Source organism: Gopherus evgoodei, chromosome 15 (assembly GCF_007399415.2).
Source record: "Gopherus evgoodei ecotype Sinaloan lineage chromosome 15, rGopEvg1_v1.p, whole genome shotgun sequence".
NCBI lineage: Eukaryota > Metazoa > Chordata > Testudines > Testudinidae > Gopherus > Gopherus evgoodei.
Window position 1 is genome coordinate 15089594 of NC_044336.1, and position 19035 is coordinate 15108628.

At 42.7% G+C, this 19035-nt stretch overlaps 1 protein-coding gene across 1 annotated transcript; it reads left to right on the forward strand.

Moving 5' to 3' along the window:
• Positions 1 to 8184: 8184 nt before the first annotated feature.
• On the forward strand, positions 8185 to 17784 carry SUMO2 (small ubiquitin like modifier 2). The gene is made up of 4 exons (XM_030535001.1): positions 8185 to 8372; positions 10383 to 10514; positions 15450 to 15521; positions 17151 to 17784. Exons 1-4 carry the CDS (start codon positions 8352 to 8354, stop codon positions 17211 to 17213), a joined length of 288 nt encoding a protein of 95 aa, XP_030390861.1. The 5' UTR covers positions 8185 to 8351; the 3' UTR covers positions 17214 to 17784.
• The last annotated feature ends 1251 nt before the right edge of the window (positions 17785 to 19035 follow it).

Genomic DNA, 19035 nt, shown 5'->3' on the forward strand with positions numbered 1-19035 from the left:
TGGCGCGACAAGCCGTGGAAGGACCCCGGAAGGTATATAGGCGGGAGCGGCGGCTGAGGCGCTCTAGTCAGTCATTGGGGCGTGGGGGTTCTGGTGGGGGTTCTGATGGGTGTGGATGGGGGAGGAGGAGGTTGTCGGCTGTCTTTACCCATTTCCAGGGTCAGCTGCTGGGGTTTCCTCGGGATCCCGTGCTTGTCCTTGGGTCAGGCCTCGGTTGTCCCTCCCTAGCGCTGGAGGGCAGCTCAGCCGCTTGCGGGGGGGCGTTGCCCGTGCTGTAGCTGTCTCTGCTGACGCTGGTGATGGCTGTAGGGCGCCCTCCTATCGCCCCAGTGGGCAGCCGCACCCTCTCAGGATGGAGGGGGGGTTCTTGGTGGTATTGGTGTATTCCCGTGGGTGGGGGTGCGTGGGGTGTAACTGGATCTCAGTGGTGTGTTGCTGCTCCCCGGGGATGCTGGGTACTTTCCCATCGCTTTGGGCCCAGAAATAACTCGGAGGGTGAGAGATCGTTGTCCCAACAGGGCTTGTGTAAACCCCATTTGCTGGCCTGTTTCCCTCGATCTGCATGGAGGGCAGGATGGAGTAAATTGGTGTAATGGAGGGGCTGCCTGGTCTGCTCCACACCCCGGGCTCTGCTGCTGGTGGTCTATTCTGCACACAGATTGGTATCGTTATCTGTGAGTTTTGTAGGGAGTGTAATCATCCATCCCTTCCCACCAAGGGATGTTAAGTTGCCATATGCCTCCATGTTTATGATAATCACTGTTATAATTTTACTTCTTGTGAGGGGGCTCAGATAAACTTCTTACATGGTTGCAGGGTCTACACAGGTGCTCTTGAATGATGACAAATGGGACAGTAGAAGGTTGGGTGCTTTGAAATATTACTAGTCTCCATTCACTTCATCAGGCTGACTTGGGATCACGAAGTTGAACTTCTCTAAGAGCCCCAGATACCCAGAGGGGCTTTGCCTATCTGACCAGGACCAGAGGGTGCTGATCCTAGCCTCTATGCCTACCTAGGCTAAGCCAGGGAGTTGTGAGGTCAGCATGCAACTGCATCTTCCCCTTTTTGGGACTTTGAAGCTTTTCAAGCTATCTGAGTACTTGGCAAACAACAAACCCTTTCTTGAAGTCACCACTTGCCTAGCCAAGAAACAAAAAAAAAATTGTGTCCTGGAAAATTGGAAGTTTGTTGAAAAATGAAGTGATTTATTAGTTTTTTAAATCTCCAACTTTCTAACCAATCTCATAAAGTTGGGGGTGGTGGTCCTGATTGTGAATGATGGAGGTTTGGAGTGTCCATGTACAAAGCTAGAATTAATGCAAAGTGAAAGGTGGGGGTTATAGTGGATCACAAATTGAATGAGTCAGTAAAGTGATGCAGGTGCAAAAAGAGGCTAAAATTGTTCAGGTGTATTAACAAGAGGGTATGGGCACCACACTTAAGGAAAGATAAGGGTATTTTTGTTGCCCTTTAGAACAATATAACAACTTTCTCTGATGATGAGATGAGCATATGATTGTACAGCACATTTGTAAAGGGCAGGTGACAGTGATATCTATGGCCCTTACTGAAATGAGAGCATTTAATTTCTAAACAAGCCACGTATTGAAATAAATGAACTTAACTCTGTCTTGTTGTGACATTATGCAATAACTACAGTTATGATTAAGATATTTTGTTTTTGATCCCAGATGAGTATTGTCCTGCTAAACCCAGGGTTGTGAGTTCAATCCTTGAGGAGGCCATTTAGGGATCTGAGGCAAAAATCTGTCTGGGGATTGGTCTTGCTTTGAGCAAGGACTAGATGACCTCGTGAGGTCCCTCCTAACCCTGATATTCTATGATTAGATTAAACTGATTTTTTAAAAGACATGTTAGAATTTTTCCCTTTATGGTGTCAGCAGAGAGCAGAATTAAGGTTATTTCGGAGCCTTAACTGTGTATTTCCACTCCTTAACAAAGCTGGTCATAAAAATTCCAATAAAACATCTTTTCATCAGTATTTGCTGATTCATCAAAAACAAAACATTCCATTAGGGCAGTTCAATTCCAACAAAGTTCTGATGAAACTCAGGGAAGGTTCTGACTGAAAAACCTGACTGGCTTCCTACTAGCGCACCCACCTGGCCACTCAGCAGCCCATCTGGTGGGGCTACAAAGGAGCCCGGACTTCTTGACTCCTGAGCAGCTTGCATGGCTCCTAGCTCATTGGGAGCCTGAGCTCTAGGTTGATTTCCTGAGTTTATAATGCTTGATTTTGGGACAATTACAGCACATCCCTCTAATATCTTTTACCTTTAAACTACTAATATATTCTCTCAAGTTAAACTCTGTTAACATTATTTTTGTCTGTGAATGTCCTTGGTTTTTTTAAAAGTGTTTGTTTCTTGGTTAGTGCTCATGGATGACAATGGCCATGTATATGACCATGTAATGTTTCTAATGATTTGTGGTATCAACTTTGCATCATTTTTTAAATGTTAACTTTCAAGAGCAGATTCAGCCACTACACCAGAACAAATACCACTGGCATCACAGTTCAGGCAAGTTCTTTCATGGCTAGGGTGTTGTATGGAAGAAAGTACAAAAATCGTTTGTAGGAGAAACAAACAGGGAGCAGGTTAAGGCAGCATAAGTAGGGAGAGGCAAAGATGTGAATAGTTTTGATGAGAACAAGAAGCTTGACCTTATGCAGTGGAATGGGGGTTGGGGAGAGGTCCCATGGTAAGGAAGATGATCTTAGCAACTGTGTTTTGTATGGACAGAAATGAGGTGATGGTTTTGGGAGGTCAGAAATGAGGAATCAAGTTTGGAGATGAGGGCTTGAACAAGAGTCTTGGCTGTGTGGACAGAAAGGATATTAGAAATGTTATGGAAGAAGCAGCGATATTTAGAGACAGCATGGACATGTGGGTCAAGGGATAGCAAAGGAGATAAAAATGCATCTCTCCTGCCCCTCTCTCCAAAGTTAGTGGTCTGAGGGTGGTTGTGTTTTCGTAGTGACAGAGGTGGTGATTAAAAAAATGTGTTCACTTTTAACTGGAATGGATTTAAGTTGACATGAAATACCCAAGAAGAGTTATCAGAGAGACACAGGTGTGGACTGGATTGAGGGAGTCAGGTCAGAAATGGAAGGATAGAATTTCAAGTCATCGATATAATTGGAGCTGTATGGGTAGAAGAGGTCACCCAAAGAGTATAAAGAGAAGGGAACATGAAAACTGTTGTCCAAATGGGGAGTAGGGAGGAGTTAGGGGAGCAGGGGCCACTGAAGGTACAACCACAGAGGTAAGTTGTACCTCTGGTTGGTAAGAGGGGCCACTGAAGGTACAACCACAGAGGTAGGAAGAGAAGATTTGGAGGAGGAAGGCAGGGTAGACTGTGTCAAAAGCAGCTGAGGGGTCAGGGAAACTGAGGATGGCATAGAGATCCTGAGATCTGGTTGTGAAGAGGTCTCTATTTAGTGTTTCAAATTTCCTTATTAAAAAGTTAATATGGCTGAACGTTGGCTAATCACATGAAGCATTAAAGTGTGGTTCCATCCGAAATGTGACCCTGTAAAAATATCATTGTGATGACTCACTTACTGTCTCTGACTTCTAGGTCAAATCGGATTAATTTACAAGTACATATTATTTTTAATAATTACCAACATTGCAAATTCATCCTGGGCTCCAAAAATCTAGATTACAGGTAAATCTCGGTATTCCTTTAGTTTGATCTTTTATTGTGGTGGTTTTAAATAGTTTCCATGTGTCTTGTAGGCATTTCACTCACATGACTGTTCCTTTTAATTCCTATTTAACTAGCTTACTCATTTTTGTGTAGTTCCCCGTTTTGAAGTAAAAGTCTACTGTGGTGGGTTTATTTGGTATTCCCCCTCTACAAGAATGTTAAATTTAATTGTATTATGGTTGCTATTGCTGGGTGGTTCAGTTATATTCACCTCTTGGATTAGATCCTATGCTCTACTTAGGACAAATCAAGAATTGCCTCTCCCTTGTGGGTTCTAGAACTAGCTCTTCCAAGAAGCAGTCATTAATATAGTCTAGAAATTTTATCTCTGCAGCCGGTCCTGAGGTGACACGTACCTAGTCAATATAGGGATAGCTGAAATCTCCTATTACTGAGTTTTTTGTTTTTGTAGCCTCTCTAATCTCCCTGCGTATTTCAGTCACATCATCACCATCTTGGTCAGGTGGTTGGTAGTATTCTACTGCTCTGCTCTTTTTATTCAGGCAAGGAATTTCTGTTCATAGAGGTTCTATGGTAGATACAGTTTTGTACATCACTAAAGAATTCTGTTCCCTCCTTAGTGTTGGTATCCTCTGAGAATTTGTGGACTCTTATTATGCCTTCCCTTTTATCTCTAAATTATTCCTTGCATGTTAACCCTTCTGGCATCCTGAAACTCAACTCTCTCTCGCAGTTGAATTGCATCAGCTTGTAGCATCTTTGCGAACTGTACCTTTTGTAGACCTGGTCATCTTGTGTTCCAGAATCTAATCTTTTGTTTAATAAAAAACAAAAAACCCTATGAGTCTGGTGTGCTTGATTACTAAGATAATCTTCAGACTGTTGACTATTTGACAGAAAGCGTGGAACAGTAGTTGAGATAGGAACTTCCTCATCATCTCAATAGAGTATAGACTGAAGCATAAGGATTATTTTGTTTATTTGTATTGTAGACCACCACCACCCCAAGAGCCCCAGTCATGGACCAGGATCCCATTGTGCTTGTTGCTATATACAAACAAGGAACAAAAAAGATTAACTAACTTCTGATCAAAACACGTAATGGGCAGATCTTCCTACAATAACTGTTCTATCTATTGTGAGTGGAGTGTTTGTGCCTCAAGCAGATACGGCTTGGAAGAGTGTCTCACTTCCGTTCCCTTCCCAATTCAACCTCTGATGCCCTGCAGTTAGCCAGTATCTTTCTGATAGAATGTGTTGCCCAGAACTGAATGCAGTGTTCCACAGCAGGTTACAGCCTGAATAGTACATTGGTAGTGTTCAAATACAGTTTGGTCTTTCCTGTGTTTGTATCCAAGCCATGTTATAATCATGTTATGGAGGCACCATGTTGGGCTTCTTGAACATGGAAAGGGATAGAATGTTGAGACCAGACAGTTGCATGGTATGACATTAGATTCCAACTATTAGTGCTGTGATATAGAGTGGAAATGTTATAGTGCATGGGAGGCCAGGCTATAATGCAGCTCCATAAGACAAATTTATGTTCCCTTCACTGAATGCAGGTAGTGGTTGGTCAATCCACATAGTATGTGAATCAATAGGCCACGTCCCTCTTGTAGATCTGACGCTCTGTGATGACCTCAAACTCTTGGACCCAGGTCAGTGTGAAGATTCAATTTCTAGACAACTGGTGACAAGTGGGTGTGAGGATTCAGTTTCCAGCCAACCTTGTGTAAGGCTAAGTTAGATGGGCTTTGAGAAGGGACTAATATTAGGGAAGAAAAATCCATGGCAAAAGACAAGGAAAAAGGGGAGCAGCATCCGTGGTGAAAGAATACTGGGAAAATCTGAAAGCAAGGTTGAGTTTTGCTCGTGAATCAGAGTTCTCTTATTTGACATTACACAACTTTTAATGTTTAGTCTGTGCAATTTTTGTCAGTATCTGCTTCTAAAATGCACCTCCCGTAAACTTTATGAATTAAAAAGTACACGTTTTGTTTTTTGCTTCATAGCCCAAGTATGTGTTGAAAACAGCTGGATATGATGAAAACAGTTGCATTAGCAATACCTAAACTGTAAAGACTCCAGAACAGCTTTGATGGAACCTATCCAACAGCCTGAGACTATCAGCTGAAGGTCTCACACGTGCTAACATCAATGCCATGGGTGTCCCCCATCACCTCGATAAATTCTTGGATGAATTTCCATATGGCATGTGTGACAACAGTCACTGTGAACCCTTTGGATCCAGCAAAATATACTGAGGTATCATTGGTTCTCTGATGTGTAGCTGGATATGAAACACCTGAATATCCCTGGATATTTTTAAACATGGCAGCAGTGACTTGAAAGGGTCAAATAATCAATAGGATTCACAACAGAATACTTTGCATTAGTCCCAATATATCTGTTATCAAGTGATTTAGCCAAGTATCATATATTCTTCCCCAGTTCAAGGATCTGCAAAACAAAGTCTTTGAAATTGAGTCAGATTCTGCCTTGGGTGTACAGGCAGGACAGGCCCCATGACTTTAGTGGCAGCTACTAAATTTGAAAGAATTAACCTCACCAAATTTGATCTATGCCCACAATTTCTTGAGAGGAAAGCCAGCACAGAATTCCTTCATGTGGGAGAGTTCTGTCCTTCACAATTGAGCTAGCTCCTTATAAACATTTTATATAATGTATTGAACCCTTCACTAGCAATGGGATAGGGTGAGACTAGAGCAGAGGTTCTCAAACATTGTCAGCAGACCACCAGTGGTCTGCAAGTTCCATTCAGGTGGTCCGTGGATAGTTCCCCCTCACATTTGTGTCTGGGTGGCCGCACATGAGAGAATGAAGGGTCACTCACCTAATTAGTGGAGGCATGCAGGTGTGGCAGCACTAATTAAGTGCCTGGACCTCGGAGAAGATGCACATGTAAGGTGAGGTGGTGACCTTGGGGGGCAGTAACGGGCAGTGGGGTGAGAAGAGGGGGTGGGGAGAATTTAGGATGTGCAAGGCTGTAGCGGCCAGAGAAAGAGGCGACTTTCCCCAGCTCCAGGACTGGCTGCCGGGGAGAGACAGCCCTCCTTCCCAGACTCAGCATTGTGGCGGGGAAGAGACACGCCCTCTCCTTCCCAGCCTCAGCTCAGGGCTGCCGCAGCAGGGGGGAGAGGGAACATCCATCGCATTAGAAAGGTAAGACTACTAATATTAAAATATGAGTTGTGTGCTTTTATTTGTAGAACAAAAAAAGTTGATTTTTTTTAATATAGCACTTTTATCCAAAGCACTTTACAATAATTAGCTAACGGTGCAAACAACATTTGGAAAGATCATTAAGTGGTCTGCTGAGACCCTCAGCAATTTTCAAGTGGTTTGTGAAAAAAAAGTGTAAGAATCATTGGACTAGAAGGTTTGAAGAGGATCAGTGTACTCATACTATGTAGGGACTTTGCTGCCCCAGGTGGTAATACTGTGTGAGTGTGGGGGAATAATATAGGAGTAAATGGGAAGGATGATAGCATTACAACCACAAAGTGGCATACAAGGCCTGGTCTACATTAGGATTTTACATTGGTATAGCTGTCTCTCGGGTGTGAAAAATCCACACCTCTTGAGAAATGTAGCTAACCCTGCCTGTAGCCAGCACCAGTTTGATGGAAGAATTCTTCTGTTATGTGTTACTGGCTCCTGGAGAAGAGGATTATAGCAGGTGCAGTTGTAGTGTTTTAGTGTAGACAAGGCTTAAGTGAGTTATATGGAAGAGGCACAAGGAGGTGGCTAGGGGGTGATATCTCCAAAGGCCAGGGGCTGTGCGGTGCTCCAGATGTGGCAACAGTGTGGCATATAAGAAAGTGCAGGTAAGGGTGTACATACCTATATGAAGATGCAGGTGTACCTGAAGGGCAGAATGGTCTGAGGTTTACAAGGGGGCATATAGAGGACTGTGCAGCAAAGATAGGGGAGGGTGGAGAATTGAGCGCCTACACTGTGCTGTGCAAAAGGGGCTGCATAAGGGAGTATGGGCCACAGTAGAAATGGGGCTAGGATGCCAGCTGGGGATACACTGGAAGCAGGGGCTGCATGTTGGCCGAGAAGGGGCAGTATCTGAGGGGAGGCGGTGAGCCTTGGAGTGACTTGTCAGGTCTGGGGCCCAGAAGGGCCTGCTTAGGGGCCCCCTAGGCATGTATCTAGGGGAGTTCAGGGGGGCCCACCTGGGCCCAGACATGCACAGTGCCCAAAGCTGAGGAAGGCTGCTACGGGAGGGCAGAGGGATGTGTAGTGGGGCACCTGGGCAAATGGAGGCCGCAGCCGCAGACCGGCGGCCATTTTGAGAGGACAATACACGCCGCACGGGCACGGCACAGCCCATTGCGCCCGGCGGGGTGGGGGACGCGCACGCAAGGCTGGGAGATTCCCGTGCGCGCGCACGCTCCTTCTCTCGGCCGTGTTATGTAACGGATCAGCGCGCTCCCGGCGGCCGGACCCAATGGGGCCTGGGCTGGGGGGCGGCACGGGCGCGCGCACGCAGGGCAAAGCGCGGTCCCGCGGCAGTGCGTGCGCGCTCACCCCAGCCTCCCCCTCTGTCTCTCTTCGCCTCGCTCGGTCTTTCTCCCCCCTTTGTGAAGCGCTCGGAGCAGCCCGGACCCTGCTGCCTTGCCATGGCCGACGAAAAGCCCAAGGTGAGGGAGGAACCCCCGGGCGGGGGCAAGGAGAGGCCAGGCCCGGGCCTGGCCTAGCAGGGGAACAGCCCCGACTCTGCCGCGCCGGCTCTGCGCGCCATTTTCCTCCCCCCTGCGCACCAGGCCCGGCCGCCTTCGCGCTCCGTTTTCCGGCCCCCGCAGGGCCGCCCGCCCCGGTCCCGCTGGAGGACCTGGCTCCGTTCCAGGAGACTCCCTGGGGGCCGCGGCGGGGCGAACCGGAGCTGTGCTTCCTCCGCAGGCCCAAGCGCGGCTGCGGCGCCCGCCTCCCCGAGGGGCTGGCTCTGCGCCCCACCCCCCGGCCCATGTGGGCCCGGGCCTGGCTTTGGAGGGGGAGGAGGGCTGCAGCATCCCTCGCCTACCCTGAGCTGAGCCAGTTCCCAGCCCTCCCCCTCCGATAGCGGGGCAGCCCAGCCCGGCCCTGGCCTCCCCTGGGGAGGAGGGACCCTGAAATAGCGCGGCGCTCCCAGCCCCGCTCTCTTGTGCCTCCTGCTGCCCAGCGCCCCCTGCCCTGGGTGGGTCTCCTGAGGCTCTGAGCGCCCTAGCGCGGGGGAGGGGAGCAGCCTGTGAGTCCTTGCTGCTGGGTTTTCGTTTTAAATGGAGTTTGAAGGCGCCAAAAAGCCTCTCCCATTTAAAGGACCCATATTCCTTCCCCTGCGGGGCTCCGAGTGTGGCTGTCCCTAGGCAGCAGGTTGTGGTTCTTTCTCTCTTCTCGCCCCCCCCTTCCCCCTTTTTTTGTTTTTTGCTGGAGTATCTGTCACATGCAGACCTGTCGTCCCCCCCTGCCGTTTGCACATTGTTGTCTTCTGAAATCTTATGCGAGGCTGGATTTGGGAGGACCTGGCCTAACAGTGAGGAGAAGCTGGGACACAGCTCCCTGTGATCAGTGTCTCTTATATTGCCTTTTTATTAAAGGCAAAGGCCTCAGAGCTGTCTATAGCCGAAGGACAGATGCTTAGTTTGAACTGACTAGTGTTGTGTTATTGCACTGGGTAGCTTTTTATCTTCCAGGTATTAAAGAGTGCTCTCCCCATTCCACCCCCAAATTATTTGGAAATAAGGCATACATTTTTAACTGAGAGTAATTAACCATTGAAACAAATTACCAAGGGTCATGGTGGATTCTCCATCATTGACAATTGTTAACTCAAGATTGGGAGTTTTTTCTAAAAGATAAACTCTAGCAATTGTTTTTGGGGAAATTCTGTGGCCTGTGGAGGCCAAACTAGATGACCACAATGGACCCCTCTGGCCTTTAGAATCTATCAGTGTATGAAAATAAAATATCTAAAATAGTTTTTGCATTAGTTGTGTGTAATGTTTTTATTGAAGTGGAAGGTTTAAATTGTTTATTTCTACTTGTTTAAAAAGGGGTAAAGCTGCTAGTTTCGGGACTTAATCACTTTAAAGGACTCTCGTGGAAGTCTAACAAGATGCAGGGTCTGAACTTGTTTCCTTTTGAGAGCTGTGGTAATGAAGTTTAAGTTTAACTTTCCTGTAATCTGTAAATTGCAGAAATAGCTTCACTGGCTACATTTAAATAAAGTGTGAGAGATTTTTATAGGATATTTGAGATTACAATCGTAAATGTAAATTTAATTTTCTTTAAAAGGATAAAATGTACTGTTGTATACAAGCACGTGACAACAATATTCTTATTTCATTAGCTTTGAATAATTTTTGCAGTTAAACATCTAGCATGTGTCTGTCTTCCTTTCAGGTTTATCTTCCATCACCATTGTTTGTACTAATTAATTTCAGTAGATCTTGACAGAATTTGTTAATTTCAATACTGTTGGGTTTTTGCTTTTCCGAATTAGGAAGAATTTCATACTAGAAAAATTGAAAGACACTAACATTATTTCATAAGTGTGATGCTTGTAGAGTACTTTTGCTCCTCTGTAATGGCCTGTTGCCACATGGTAAAATGTTAACTTATTTCATACTTTTTTTTAAATCATATCTCTCCTTTCTTTCTTTTCTCCTCAACAGGAAGGAGTGAAGACTGAAAACAATGACCACATTAATCTGAAGGTGGCAGGGCAAGATGGGTCTGTGGTGCAGTTTAAGATTAAGAGGCACACGCCACTTAATAAACTAATGAAAGCCTATTGTGAACGACAGGTGAGGTGCTTGTGTGAACACTAAAGGAAGCAATGCCCATAAGAGGGGTCATCTTCATTAAGGTGGATGAGGACAGTAAATGTCTTATAACAGTATTGCATATTTAAGAAAACTCATCATGTTGCAGATTATGTACTGCTTCAATGGTCTGTTGCTAAATAGACTGGGAGAAAGTTTTCAAGAAATGGTTAAAATAAAGTTAAATTATCTTTATAAAGTCTCCTTTACAGCCTCCTCTTATTGGAAGGCAGCTTTAATATTGCTATCTCCCAAAACATGGAGAGGGTGTGGTAGAAGGAAGTGTGGCTAGGCAGTTGAACAGTAATAATGATAACTTTTATAACAGTTGTTTGTTTGTTCGTTCTTGATCTTATTATCTGAGACTTCTGATTTATGGCCTTAGTTTTACTGTACTGAGATGGAAAGTGCCAATGGCTGGTCATAGATTTCTTTGAAATGTAAAATTGTATGAGGGTGGGCTGAGTGATCATGAAGTCCACATTTTCCGATTCATTTTCTCTGGTGCAGCGGTTCTCAAACTTTTTTTTTTTTTGGTGGACTACTTGAAAATTGCTGAGGGTTTCAGCAGACCACTTAATGATCTTTCCAAATGTTGTTTGTACCATTAGCTAACTATTGTAAAGTGCTTTGGATAAAAGCATTATATAAAAAAAAATTAATAAACATTTTTTGTTATACAAATAAAAGCACACAACTCATATTTTAATATCAGCAGTCTTACCTTTTTAATGTGATGGATGTGCCCTTTCTGCCCTGCCGTGGCAGCCCTTGAGCTGGGGCTGGGAAAGAGGAAATCTCTCTCCCGGCAGCTGCAGCCCTGGAGCTGGGGAAAGTTGCCTCCACCTCTGTCCACTGCAGCCCTGCACATCCAAAATTCCCCCTACCCCCTCTTCTCACACCACTTCCCCCTCCTGCCTACCCGCTATTCCCCCCCAAGGCCACCACCTCACCCTGCATGTGCATCTTCTCCAGAGTCCAGGCACCTAATTAGGTGGGTGGCCCTTCATTCATGTACCGCCGCCCAGGCACACACCTTAGAGGGAACTATCTGCGGGCCACCTGACTGGAGCTCGTGGACCACTGTTTGAGAACCTCTGCTCTAGTGAATTAGTTGTCTAGTGGATTAAGTAACTCATCTGAGTAAACAAGTCTTCTGATACCATGCAAACAACTGAGCCTTCTTCTAACTTGCAAAAAGATATTGGAAGAAAGACGTTTTCAAACAGTGGTTGCAGAAATAAGAATGACGCTAGAGAAGCTATTATTTTTTAGTTGAATGTCTAGAGCTTTTTTTTATATTTATATATACAAAAATAAATTTTTTCTCTTTGCCATAGTTGTGGAAGAAGTTGTCTGTGACACTTTGTCCAGAAGTTTCTCATGGATGTATTTTTTTAAAAGTCCCTTCTCTAAAAGGCTTGTTTTCAACATTAACTTAATCTTGCACACACGAGCTGTACTGCTTTAACACCTTTATACTTCTAACTCTATTCACATTGCATGCTGTGCCAGTATAACAATTTCAGTAAAAATCAGACACCTGCCCGAAATAGATACATTGATACTGTGTAGGCCAGGCCTAAAACTAGCAATTCTGTCATTCTCATGCTAAATTGGGATTATTTCAAGGATTTATACTATAAGATCAAATGAAAGCTATTGTCTTATTTAAATTATTCTCCTTTAATTGTATGATTTCAAAGTATAACATATGAACAAAGGTGCTTATAATGTATTTTTCTCCATGTCTGGATTTAAGCTAATCTTGGGAGCCTCAGGAAACCTAGGTATATAGAGGATGAGTTCAGCAGACTTGCTTAATGGTGAGAGTGGATTTGGTTTGAGTGACAACTGCACTTGACAGTCAGAATCAGAGATAATTTTGAATGGTGCATACTTTCACTTAGGAATACTACTGCACTATAAGCACCCTGTCTCAGTATGTAAGGGAAGGCGTGCAGTCCATACACCTTCCTTACCCTACTAGGTGTTATGAGGATAAATTAGTGAATGGTTGAGTCTGTCTTTTTTTTCTAGCCCTGTCAATGGCTTATTGTTATCTTAGGTAAGTTATCTGACCTCAGTTTTCCCCATTGTAAAATATGGATATCGCCTCCTTCATGGTGTGTTGTGAGGTATATCAAACTGCTGTAAAGTGTGTTGAGAATTCTGGATGAAAGATAGTATTAATTATGTCTGGAAAGTATCATTCATATCCAAATTAGTTAGTATAAAATGCCTGCTGAGTTTATATTTCTTTAATTAAAATTCATGCAAGAAACTCTGGCTTTCCCGTAGAAAAAAAAATCCATCAGAATCCTAGAAATTTAGGGCTGGAAGGAACCTTAAGACGTCATCTATCCCATCCCTCGCTCTGAGGCAGGATGAGTACTAGGATTTAGGCAATTTTTGCAATGAGCAGAAGCCAGATTTTGAATAAACTAACATCCAAAATCCTGTTTTAAAATAGGAAATGAGGTAAGCAACTATTTTTAAAGGTTCACAAGTCAAGGGTAATGATTTTCAAACTTGAAGACTTAAAAATAAATACCCATTTAAATGTCTAAACAGGTGGGCAGATTTTTCATAGGTGCTTTCATAGATCCCACAACTTCCATTTGAAGTCATTGAGGATTGTGAATGCTTAGCACTTCTAAAAATCAAAACTTATGTGCCTATCTGTAGACTCCAAACTTGAAAATTTTGGCTAAGAAACATAAAGTGGAAGCAAAAAAACTCTTACATATTGGGGAAACACAAAAACTAGTCAATGCAGAGGACTAGATAACTTTAAAGAGTGGAAGTCGTATATAATAGTCTTCAATTATAGGTTCAGAAGATCAAGACTATTGAGCATCATTGTTTCTGGGAAGAATGTATTACTGGAAATTGTTCCAATATACTGAAGTGCAGAAAAATCCATATCTTTGTAAGATTGGAGTTCTCAAATGTGCACTTTTCTGTTAAGTCTCACTTGGGACCAGTACAAAATTGTCAGGAACCACTACAAAATAACTTAACATTTTCAGAATGCAACGTATAAGATCCACAACATCAGAGAAAGTAGTATGTGCTTTCCCTCTTGGGAGGAGCCTCCAGTTTCCACCTCTTGTTAGTCCTTCCCCTCAAATACTCTATTTTAGTAACTACACATAATTTCCTAAAGAGGTCAGCAACACCAGCTACTTCATCCCAAGGGCTGAGTAGGCTGCCTATATGTAGCACTCTGTCCTTTGACACTGGAGTTTGCTGCACAAAGGAATTTGGTTCAGAGGGTTCTGGAGCCACTTTGCTGTTTGGTCAGCCACAGGCTTATATCTTAAACTTATGTGAGCTTATGGATGAACAATACCAGAATCTGAAGACTTATTTCAGTCCTTCACGATGAGATGCTCCCCTCGTGGGGAGATTCCTTCATTGTGAACTATAGTTGGTAAGATTTTACTAATTGAATATTCTTGCTAAAACATCTTTCTTGGCAACACAAGCCACTCATAACAAGTAATTAATAAAACCGATGTCTGTTTCCTCTCCTATATCTGTTCCAGGGTTAACTGAGGACTTAATTCATCAGGGCTGTCAGTCCAGCACCTTCTACCACATTAACCTCACTTGAAAAACAAATAATCTTGATGAATGTCTAGGACTCCTACAGGAAAACTAGACAGAACTGGGAGGCAGAGACAACAGAGCTCTGCCATTGACTGTATCCTTTTCTCACTCATTTGGGCTATGTTTGCTCTACTAGACATAGTGGACACTGACGAAGGAGTTACAGGTTATTGTAGGAACATCACTTCCCCAAACAATGTTAGCTATACTAACAGAAGCCCTCTTCTCTTGGCATAATTGTATCTACACAAGGAGTTTTGTCAGCATAGCTATGTTGCTCAGAGGTTTGGTTTTTTCACACTCTGACAGACATAGTCATAGAATATCAGGGTTGGAAGGGACCTCAGAAGGTCATCTAGTCCAACCCACTGCTCAAAGCAGGATGCTGCTGTAAGTTTTAAATGAAGACCAACCCGTAATCTTTCCCTATGTGTAGAATGAGGATAGAACAGCTGAAGGGTGCTGTTAAGTTTAGTTTGTAAAGCTCTTTGAAAACGAAATGCAGAGTTGTGATTACTACTTAGAGTGAAAACAAACTAGCTATCAGCCCACATGAGAATGAAAGTATTTCTGGGGATGGAAAGGGTTACCAAATGATTTTAGTGAGAGTGATAAGGTAATTTTAATTAAGAAATTTCTATTATGGATAGTCTCCCTCTGAAGGTAGATGGCTCCCTTAAAACCTAACTTCATTTGCTCTCTGTAAATGGTTCATTCTGCTGGGTTCTCATCTTGTGTGTGTTCTAAATAATCCAGGTTCTGTAATTTCATCTCGTGTGTCCCTTAAATTCAATAAGGAGGTTAGACTTGATATCAGCATTAGATGCTGGAAGTTTAAATTAATTCCAAAAGTAACCATTCAGGATTAATCAGCTATTTATTCAGTCACTTCAGACTAACAGATTGATGTGGGCTTTCTATGTGAAGAAAAGGGGTCATAGAATGTTGCTGCTTTTAGAAAAAGTGAAATCAAGCTGCGATAACATTTGAGCAGGGATGTTATTACCCTTGTGACACTTGCCACCCAAAGTGCTACTTCTAACTTTTCTCCCACTGAATTATTTAAAATTCTGGTAAACAAAATGTTTTTTCAGTGGCTTCTGGTCTTCAGGACGTGATTTGGGATTTCTAGTACACTTTATTTAATGTCTAGTTAGTAGGGACAATGATGCATTTTTTAGAAACTAAACATGTAGCAATTTGTCATTCAAAGCAGGTCATAATCAAAACATAGCTCCAGTTACAAGTCAAAGTGAGGACTCAACAGTGTTTTAACACGTCACTTATTTCCCTTTGCGCCAGGGTTTGTCAATGAGGCAAATCAGATTCCGGTTCGATGGGCAGCCAATCAATGAAACAGATACACCTGCACAGGTAAAAATTTATATTTAAAGCTTGCTGCAGGAGTTAATAGTTGCGTATAACACTACTGCTAAAGAGAAACAACCATGTAACTATTAATGCTTAAGTAATATACCAATGGTCAAGTTCTAACTTCAGACTTCTATAGTAACTAGTTCAGAACTATTGGGAATTAGAATAACACTATATTCTGCATCTAGAACATTAGATTTATACCACCACAGTGCCAGATAAGTTGATTTACAGCTTCTATGGATCTTAAGCCCTGTAAGGATATTACTTTATGGATTACAGTGATTGTGGTGGGTTAATGGTCCTGGCAGAAGTATAGGCGTTCTTCAAATAATAATTTTAATATTTGTTAGGATATAGACAGGCCTGGCAGGTGACGGTTCTGCATTGTAGAATTGTATGCTGCAATGTGAAAATTATTGTCCAGTATCTCTAGTTTGTTTGTATCTCAGTAATATTATGTTACCAAATGTTGTGCAGTTGGGCTGATAGAAGTATGTACGTTTTTAAAAGCAAAAATCAGACCCAATAATGCAGGATGCTGGTTCACTCTGGCAGTAATTGGTGATGCCCAAGAATGTCTTTTGGGAGTGTTCTGCATAGCTGCATACAAACAGTTAGCCCTGAATTGCACGCTGTTTAAAGTTCACACTTTCAGCATGCCATCTCATGGTAAATAAGAGACTTCACAATTTTGCCAGTGTTGTCATAGGATTGTTGTTTCCAGACTTTTGCTTCAAAGAATATGCCATCCTAGCTGTTCAAATTTAAACTTCTGGTTGAACCTGAAATGCTGAGAATTAAAATCATATGCAGTTTGTACTCCTCTCCATGCATCCTATGTTAAAGCTGAATCAGTTTACTGAAAACAGCGAACACTGTGGACTTCTGATAGATGCAGAATCTGGCCCTTAGAACTACACTAGCAGTGCTGCAGCGGCTCTGATGTACTGTAAACCTGATCTCTCAGACTTGCTCCCATGGGCCTTTTTTGTGTAAACATACCTGTAAGGGTCCCAGAGTTCCAGTTGTGAGACTTGTATTATAGAAAAGACTGCTATAGTAATATGGCCTGCAGTTCAGTACTCTGGTTTGTTTGTTTGTTTGACCATACAACGTGTCTAGAAACAGTTTCTATCATCATCATCACATTCTTCGTACTTAATAACTGGTATCCGATTTTCTTTTTTGTTGTTGTTACTTATTGGATGTAGGAGCTTTGGCCATAATTTGCTTTCTTTAGTACTGTAGATTAAACCACTCAGATGCTGTGCATTTGAACAACCGCGAAGTGGGACAGAGGTGGTTTTCTAAGGGAAATAGCAGGGATGAAGTGGTCTGATGGAGCAGGCAAGAAGATTAAAATGTAATGTCTGTGAGGCCCTTAGAGAGGCGCAGATCAGTATACTCATGGATCTTACTTTATTTTAAATAGTCAATTATCCACCATTCTTTATATCACTTTTTAAGTTTCATGTTCCTAGGAAGCAGGGTGAATGCATTAAGTTGGGAATTTGTTCCGATTTTAAGTTGTGGTAAGAGGTATACACAAAGATGTGAAAATAAGAACATTTCAAATATGTCTAATATTTAATCAGAGTTGAAAACAGTTATTTCTTTCTGATGCAGTTGGAAATGGAGGATGAAGATACAATTGATGTGTTCCAGCAGCAGACAGGAGGAGTCTACTAAAAAGAGAACCTGCTACTTTCCTCTCCAGAACTGTGCTCCCACAGATGACACATTCACAATTAGAAAAATGAGACTTGGTTCAGCCACATCCTGACTACTGCAGTATAGTTTTTTCTCTTCTCTCTTTTTTTTCCTCTTCCTTCTATTGTACATAAAGTAACTGGTGTATGTGCACAGACACAATGCATATTTTTTTTAACTAAATGGCCAATGGTATGTTTTGATCAACATGGAATGGAGATGGGGTGGGGAAAAAACTGGTTCTGTGAAAATACCCCTTTTCTCCATCGTGGCATGCTCCTTCAACTTTTATCTTTATATTCCAGTAAGTTATTTTGCTCTCAATGTTGACAAACAAAAACATTGCATACTTCGTTTGATTGGATAATTTCAATGTTTTTCTTTTATCATTGTAAAACCAAGGACGATTTTATAACTTTTTTGTACGTAGCTGTTACATGTAGAGCAATCTCTGTCTAAGGGTAAATTACTCCAAAAAACATTGATCCTAGATAGTTTTCCCTTCAAGTAAAGCGTCTTGTTGTTTAAATAAACTTCTTGTTTAAAATCAGTTTTCTTTGTTTTTCTGCATAGTGATAATACTTAGCACTTGTAGCTTTTTATATTTCCACAACAATTACAAACTTTAATCCTCAAACAGCTGCAGCTAGGAGCCAGCCTCCCAGCCCAGGTAGACACTACTAGCTCAAGCCCCGCTAGCATGAAATAGCAGCTTGGATGTTGCAGCCCTGGCAGAGGCTCAGGCTGGCCACCAGAGCTCAGACTAATGGATCATCTTGAGGCTCAACATCCACATGCTATTTTGAAGCGCCCAACTTGAGGTTTACTAGTGCAAGTCTGTCTACCTACACTGAGAGGTTTGCTCCCAGCTGTAGCGCATACATACACTATATGGTAAGCAAATAAGTGTGGTCCCCATTTTACAGATGGGGAAACTGAGATAGGAAGTGTATTCAGTTTACCTGAATTTGGATTAGAGGAGATGTTTGGAATACCAAAGTGAGAATTCAGTTATTGTAAAGAAGGTTCCAAACCCTGCTTCAACATTATGCTGTGTTAGTGGGTGAAAGGAAGAGTTCAAGCCCCATTTAAGCACTCAGTCATATAAAGCAAGGAGAGTACAAAACATGAGGGCTACAGTGGAGTGAGGCTGTAATCCAAGACTTTAATGAAAGATCACTGAGATCTCTTATTACTTCCTCCCTTCACTGTCTGTATAGAATGTTCCCGTTTGGCTTTAGGTCTGTTCTACTTCACCAGGAATCTCCTAAGGCTTTCAGTTAGTCATAGGTACTTTATGCATAAAGAAAGTTGGAAGGAAAGCCCTGCTCCTTGATGATGAGCTTTTCAAATAGCCCAAGAGTTGATCATTGTGTGAGTGATCCCTTTGCCCGCAGCCTAGCAAACACAATAATTTCACTCACGATTCCATGCATGGTAGAATGATATGGCCTCTACGCTTTAGAAAAGTTAGTTGATTGAATAGTGTTTTCTCACATCCCTGCTGACACATCATTAACCACCTTCAGAGGACTCATAAACATCTGGGAAGAATAAACTACTGAACATGCCTGTGCTTTGTGTTAATTCCCAAATAACTACTGGGAATATTAGTCTCTGGTTGTAGGCCACGTCAGTTAATTTTAAGGAATCCCCAATCCTAGTAAGCAGAATATTTCTTCCTCAGCATGCATTTGTTCTGGACTGCACTTCTGATCTACACTGTCCTGTGGAGATTAAATTGCCTTTTGCTGCACATATCTGGAGCCACAGGCAAAATGATTCCTTTAAAAAATAGTTC

What these genes read in the sequence shown, in the direction of transcription:
- SUMO2 (XM_030535001.1), top strand. Translation starts at nt 8,352, where the DNA reads ATGGCCGACGAAAAGCCCAAG. An exon ending in AAGCCTATTGTGAACGACAG is followed by an intron (nt 10,515 to 15,449) that starts GTGAGGTGCTTG and finishes CCTTTGCGCCAG; the next exon opens with GGTTTGTCAATGAGGCAAAT. An exon ending in AAACAGATACACCTGCACAG is followed by an intron (nt 15,522 to 17,150) that starts GTAAAAATTTAT and finishes TTTCTGATGCAG; the next exon opens with TTGGAAATGGAGGATGAAGA.